The sequence below is a fragment of the Rhizophagus irregularis genome, chromosome 24 (genome assembly GCF_026210795.1).
Source record: "Rhizophagus irregularis chromosome 24, complete sequence".
Taxonomy (NCBI): Eukaryota; Fungi; Glomeromycota; class Glomeromycetes; order Glomerales; family Glomeraceae; genus Rhizophagus; species Rhizophagus irregularis.
The window spans coordinates 1,539,581-1,547,612 of NC_089452.1; the positions used below are offsets into that span (position 1 = coordinate 1,539,581).

General features: G+C 25.4%; 1 protein-coding gene across 1 annotated transcript; it reads right to left on the bottom strand.

The window, feature by feature from the left end:
• Positions 1-6,320: 6,320 nt before the first annotated feature.
• OCT59_016041 (uncharacterized protein) lies at positions 6,321-7,534 on the bottom strand (the record flags this gene model as incomplete). The annotated part of the gene is made up of 2 exons (XM_066132212.1): positions 6,321-6,720; positions 7,395-7,534. 2 exons carry the CDS (start codon positions 7,532-7,534, stop codon positions 6,321-6,323), a joined length of 540 nt encoding a protein of 179 aa, XP_066003222.1.
• Positions 7,535-8,032: the final 498 nt, after the last annotated feature.

Genomic DNA, 8,032 nt, shown 5'->3' on the forward strand with positions numbered 1-8,032 from the left:
ATTTTCAACTTAAAATGATAAAAAATTATTAAAGTGATAAAAATATAAAAATATTAAATGATAAAAATATTAAATGATAAAAAATTATTTAAGTGAAAAATATTAAATGATAAAAATATTAAATAATAAAATGATGGATATTTGATACAAATAAGAGACTTAAATAAAAAAAATCTCTTGTGAATAGTATAACTCAAGCTGACACATTATAAAATTGAAAAAATCTATTATATGAAACATTTATATTTATATATATAACTGAATCTCTTCTTTATCATATTGATAAAATTGACAAAACCAAACCATTTTGCCAAATATAGTAATGATGGTGTTAATAATTTTTGAATAAAATCATATCAATATGACTGTTAAAAAATTATATAGAAGATTGAATTTTAATTTATATGTATTTAGCAAATGACTTGTCTTTTGTTAGCCTAACTCTTTTAATATATAGCATTTAAACACTTTTTAATTATATTGTCAGATATATATTAATTGTGACACCTACATGTACAGTATAATACTATTATACTTTGTTAACTTATTTTTATTTTATCTTTTAAACATCATCAAATGAGTTAAACTAATAAAAGTTACTTTTTCAAGCTTTCGTATCAATATAATTTTACTGTTTAAAAATTATGTTTGGCAAAATTTTCAGTTTTTGTCAATTTTGTCAATATGATATATAAAGAATAGCTACAGTTATATAAAACATATTTCATTTTTAAATACATATATCAATGAGTCAAATTGACAAAGATCAAGTCATTTGCTAATATAATTTCCTAAACTATATACATCTTTCAGTAACAGTCATATTAATTTAATTTAATTCAAAAATTATATCATGCAATCATTACCATGTTTGGGGGCAAAATTATTCAGTTTTTATCAATTTTGTTAATATAACAAAGTAGATTCAGTCATATAAAATATAGCTTAATGTTTCATATGTCAAATTTTTTCTATTTTATATCTTGATGAGTCAACCTGAGTTATACTAATACAAGAGATTTTTTTATTTAATACCCTTCTTATTTGTACAGTTATATGTTAAATGGGTTATAATAACAAAAATTGAGTCATTTGCTAAATATATACAAATTAAAATTTGATCTCCTAAGCTATATATGTCTAATTTTATAACTGTCATATTGATATAATGTTATTCAAAAATTATAATATGCATTTATGCTATATTTGGCAAAATGATACAATTTTGTCATAATATGACAAATAGATTCAGTTATATATATCATGTATTAATTTTTATCACTTTTATATCTTAATGCATCAGCCTGAGTCCATTTACAAAAGATTTTTTTCCCATTTATGTCAAAAATTTTTAGAACTAGATTTCACTAACTTTATTATTTACTAAAAGATTTTACATCTTATAATTTTTAATTAATTAACATAAGCACATCTGAAAGCTACCCTGGTCAAAAAGGTACTGATATAAAAGACAAGTGTGTATTTTTTTTATTTGCAATGATAGGGTAACCTCTAAGTCGATTATGTGCTTGACTTAGGGAATTACTGGATTTGACAAACCCTGGTAACCTCTCAGTTCAGGTGTTCTAACTTTGTAGTTGATAAAAGTCTGCTTATTCTGGAGGATGTATACCTTCTTTATTACTAAATAAAAATTTCTATTAACTAGGAAAACGGTAAACCGTTACATCGCCCGGAGCTTATCAGTATATAGGTAGATAACGACATGCTCAATTAACCGATCAAGATAATTTCGTGTAATATAAGAACCAATTAAATGTTGACTCAAAGAACAAGCGGACGGACAATGGGATATTTTGTATCACCACGGCTAGAACATATAGGGTCCTTTGCTACGCTCCGGACTAATAATAGTCTCTTTTTTATAACAGTTAAATATCATGTTATATACTTAAACAGGATGGATATCCCCATATTATCACAATATTGCTGATCATTTTACCAATCACTTGTTCCAATATTATCATATAAAAAAATGCTGTTGAATTAATTTTTTACATAATAATGTATAAAATTTTGATTTTATTTACTTATTTTATTTATTGTTAACAAATTAGTTCTTAAAATAATTCATAAAAGATTTTGTCAAATATCAGATAAAAATTATTCAGGTTTATTTTAGCCATTGATTCTTGAATACCTAAATAATATACTGTAAAAGTTTCAAGTTTTGCATGAAGATCTGTGGCTTTGCTCAAAGCTTCAAAAGTCAGATTAGCAGATAATTGGCATATATATAGCATATATATTAATTATTAAAAATTTGATTAAAAATTTGACATAAAATCTAACTTTGGAAACACACCTTATTTTGCCATAATACTTTTACATCAAATTATTGATAAATTAAACTATTAAATAAAATAATTTAACATAAATTATCAAATTGAACTGTGTTTGCCTTTATGTTAGAAGTGTGGATTACTTTCACGAGTGAATAAAACCTTTCTTTGACAGGAATATTACACAAATTTAAAACCAAGCCTGATGAATTTTCTTTTGCCTTTAATTTTTAAATAAATACAATTAAAAAAAAATAGTCCTTACCAAATATGCCAAACAATACAAACCAAGTTTTTCAGATTTCTTTAGATATTGATGGGTTTTGGAAAAGAATTATTGAAGATATAAAAAAAAAAGACAATTATTTTATTTAAAAAAGTTAATTGAAGTTCCTGCTGAAGGTCACTCCATTCCTACTAATAATAATCATTCTATTTCAGCCAAAAATTATTCCAAAATTTCTTTAAGAATACTAACCTTATTAATTTCTATTATGATTAGAGATGGCAATGGTTGGTAGAGTTCCAATCCAACATCTGACGGATGATAAATCTCTTCTCATTTATTTTTGGAAAGAGACATTTATGATTCATAATTTATAATTTAGGAACTGCATTTGATGTAAGGTGATCAGACTATGCATTATTTAATTAATTGAATATAAAATAAATGGGGTGAAATCTTAGTCAGATTGAAATTTTTATCTGTCAGATAATATTTTAATCTGTTCCTAATTTCTCCTTACTTTCATTTTTGAAAAGAAAGTTTATTAATTAAATTATGTACTGTATTATGCTCTTAGGATATCCTTAAAAAAATGCTCTTTTATATTAATTAAATGAGCGTACAACTGTTAAAATGTAATTATCTGTCAGATGACAGATTGGAATTCTAACGGTCAGTTATGGTCAGTCATCGGTTGGTCATAAGAACCTTTAACTGACTGACCATTCTGACCAACCGCTATGGCTGACCATTTAACTGACTGTTTGACTGATTAGTAATTTTTTTGGTCAAGAACCTAAACTTTATTAAAACAACAAAAAAAAGCGTTTTTATCAAAAATAATTAAAAAAAAAAAGAAAAAAGTTGCGAAACTCTTTTTTTTATTAAAATACTTAATAAATAAAAACATCTCAACTTTTTTTTTAATTATTTTTGATAAAAATGTTGCAAAATGTTTTTTTTTAAGTACTTTTAAAAGGGCATTTTTTTATAAAAAAAAACATCTTTCAATATGTAATTTAATAATAAAAATATTTTCGCAAATATCTTTAATTGATAATAAATACCCTATAAAAAGGCTCATATTTCCGGAATTAATACCCTTATATCCCAGAATTTATTGAATTATTTATATTTTCCATGAATGGATCCAGAAAAAAGCTTATTTTTACAGAATTTTTACAAAAATCATGGATAAAATTTTTTTACAGGAATAATTTAATAAAAAAATGTTTTGCAACAGTTTTGATTTTTTTAATAGAAAATGTACTGTTTTTTATTAAATATTTCATAAAAAAAGAAACATTTCACACATTTTTTTAATGCCTTAATAAAAAAAATTGCAAAAGTTTAAATGGTCAGTTAAAGGATTAATCAAACTGGTCGGTCAAACAGTCAGTCAAATAGTGTAACCTAGATATTGAGATAATCATATGATTGGAAGAATAATTACCCGAAGGATGAATAATATACTGAATGGAATATGGATAAACATCTAACCAAAGGAAAAATGTTTAACCAAAATAATTAGAAAATATATTATTATAATTGTACAATATTTATTTATAGTAGTATTTATTTATAGTTTAGTTATTTATAATTATTTATCTATATTACTAGATTAGTTATTATTAGTTTAGTATAAATAGATTATTATCACATTAATGAAATGATATAATATTAGGAGGACTTTGACAGTTTAATTTGTGGAAATTTAGTTTGTAGTAATTTAACTTTTGGACAATTTATGGACAATAACAATTGTGGACAGTCTGGACAAATTATGGATAATACCAAATTATGATGGACAAATTGGACAAGTTATGGACAATAATAAATTGTAATGGAAAATGATAAATTGCAATGAGAAATGTTAAGTTTTAGATGGATAATCAAGAGATAATCAATTTATCAGCGTAACTTAAAAAAATATTTAAGATCGGGGTTTTGGAGTTGATTGAACTTTACCAAGTTTTGACTTGGAATTGGGAATAATATTGGGGATTTAGGAAAATATAATGATTAGTGATGCCGGGCGAAATTGTTTTCTAAAATCCGAAATATTTCAGATTTTTATCTGAAATACTAAACTTATTCCGAAACCAAAACTCTTTTCGAAATCTAATTTAATATCCGAAATGACAAAATATAATTATTATATTAAACTAACTAAATTAATTAAATTCTAATTATTTTTATGTACCTATCATTTATTTTATTATTGTATTACAATTTACAAATAACATTGAAATAAAAAAAAATTATTTTTTATTTTATAATTTGCACTTCAGAAGTGATAAAAAATTAGTTACAAAGTATTTCCAACTAAATCGTCATCTAATAAATGTTATTGAGCTAGTTCTTCAACATCATAATCACTTTCCATTTCATTTTCATTATTATCATTAGCACTATCATTTAAATCCTCACTATCAACATCACTATTATTATCACTACCAATATCGCTATTATTATCACTACCAACATCGCTATTATTATCACTATCAATATCACTTTCATCTGAATTTTCGTCATCATTATCCAGACATTTTACTGTATCTTTTAAATTAAAAAAACTCTCAATAATTAAAACCTGAACTTCATGATTAGGAATCTCTAAGGCAGATGGGTTTGTTACATTATCAACTTCGTCATCCTCTTCCTCAAATTGTAAAAATGTTGAATTATTTATCATTTCGTATAATTCTTCATTTGTACATTGTTGACTAATATAAGAAAGCTCATTTTTCATATTAGACAAATAATATGAACGAATTTTTGCCATAGACTCTATTGTTGAAAGTCCTAAATGTTGCCTTCTCTTGCCATATAACCAACCAAGAGTAGAAAAAATTCTCTCACATCCCGCACTATGTGGAGTAATAGAAAATATCATTATAGCTAATTCTTCAAGATGGTTATATTTGTCCTTGATTGAATACCACCAACTCATTGGTGTTTCAATACTGTTATCAAAATCTTGATTATATGGACTACGTTTTAATTCATAATTGCGAATTGCGCTAGAAGATGGTTGCATGACTTCTTATTACCACCATTATTTCGCCAAATTTGACCTGCAGTAGTAGTTATGATTTTCCAATATTCCGTTTTTAATCATCGTCCTATTAGTAAGAAATTAATAATTAATCTTTTAATTAATTTTATTTTTTAGCAAAAGTTCTTTGAAAATTTAATGAAAATTTACTAACCACGATAATTGGATATATATATATATATATATTCAAGTAACCAATATTAATTATTAAACAATAAATGATTCCTGAAAACATTTATTTATTCATGAAAAAATAAGTAAAAAAAAAAGATTAATGTATTATAAACAACAAGATAAATTTAATAAAAATCAGCTAAATTGATGTAAAAAGTACGCCAGTATATATATATTTGGATCAAACTTATCCTATACATGGGGCGAATTAGGATAAGACAATGCCGAATTATTACGGCAGTGAAATGATTACGCTGCCATAATGTCAAAATAAATTACATCGCTGTAATGCCGTAATGCCGTAATGCTGAATTTCTGAATTGCCAAATTGCCAAATTGCTAAATTGTCAAATTGCCGAATTGCCGAATTGTCGAATTGTCGAATTGTCGAATTGCTGTAGTGTTAAACAAAATACACTGCCGCAATGCTAAATTGTAAATTAAATACTTACAATGTATGAATTATTTTATTTTTATTAATATTTATAACACCCATTTATTAGCATTTATTAACTATTTATAATAAACAATAAAATCCCAAAAAAACTATAATTGCTAACTAAATTTTATTATTTAAACGGTTAACATTAGCAAGAATATCATCTACACTAAACTCTAAATCACCATGATCAACCTCTTCCAGCTCAATATCTTCTCTATTTACATTATTCAATTTAATTAAATTTCCAACTAATAAATTTGAATCATCTTCATTTAATTGATCATTATTTTCTTCTTCCTCTTTAGGTATTAAATTTTCAAAAGGGTCATTATCATCATTGTCATCATTTATTTCAAACATATCTGAATCAAGTGTAAGTGATTTGGCATAATCCTGCATTATTTGATTAAAAGCATCTTCAGATAGATTTTTGCCAGCATAATTAAGTTCTTGCTGTGCATTTGATATATAAAATGAATGCAATTGAGCCATATTAGATACTTTTTCTACTTTAAGTCTAATGAAAGAAAAAAATTTATAATTTAGATTATTAAAATTTAACAGTTAATTGAGCAAACAAATATTATAAATATACATACCTGCTTCATCTTTTTTGTGTAAACCAATTTAATATAGAAAAAACACGCTCACAGCTGGCACTATAGGGAACAATAGAAAGAATATATAAAGCTAATTCTTGCAAATAATGATTGGATTGTTTACATCCTAGCCACCATGATGAGGAAGTTTGAAGTTCATCAATGTAAGGAAAATTATAAGGAGATTTATAATTATCATAATCATTCATTTGAATTGCAAGTGCTAATGCTGAATTAGAACTTCCACCAAGTTTTTGCCATAAAGTTAATGCTTTTCTTTGAATTATTTAATATGTTTCAGGTATTAAACCCTTTCCACGATACTTGGAATGTAAAAAATAAGCTAGTAAGTATAATTCAAAATCAAATTGTTTCCATCTATAATTATAAAATTGGATACATTTTTGACGAAATTCTTTCAATTCCTCTGATGTTTCAGTAGGTAAAGCTTTAATTGAAATGGCCATTTGAATAAGTGCAAAAAAAACATCTGCCATGGTTGTATTCTTGCATTCAACGCTTTTTACAGCATTTTTTGCAGGTTCCAAAATGTTTGCAAGAGCTTCAACATTTGACCAAAAATTTCGATTACTTGATTTTTGACTCACCAAGCGTTAGATTTTCAGAATCTTCAATAATTTTCTTAACTTTTTCATTAACTCTTGCCATTTCTTGATTTAATAATCTACCACCAAGCAATTCACGTGAAGATGGCATATATCCCGGTCTCATTTCATGGAGAAATTCGATAAAAAATGGGTTTTCAATAATTGAAAATGATATACCACAACATGTAAATGCACGTACAAGAGCACAAGTAATAGAAGCTTCTTTTTGAGGGGTATATTAGTTGATTCAAACCAATCAGTTAACTCTCGTTGCTCTGTCTGAATTTTCCTTTTTTTATTATTTTCTGATAAAAGAATTGCAGTAGTATCTTCACTTCCAAAATCTCGTGATGAAACTACACCTAAATAAAATGCATATACCAATTCTGGACTCTCTTTACAATTATTAGCTAAATGTTCTTCTAATTGTTGTAGGTGGCCACGAGTCCAAAATTTTTTACAATAATTACACTTAGCAGAAAAATGGCCAGCAGACTTAAGAGGTTTTTTCTCAAAATTCTTCCACACTTCACTTTGAGGACAACCACTAGGTTTTCTTTTTTTTTGTTGAGAGTTCATTTTTGATTTTTATACAATAACGCAAAAATACAAAAAGAAAAAA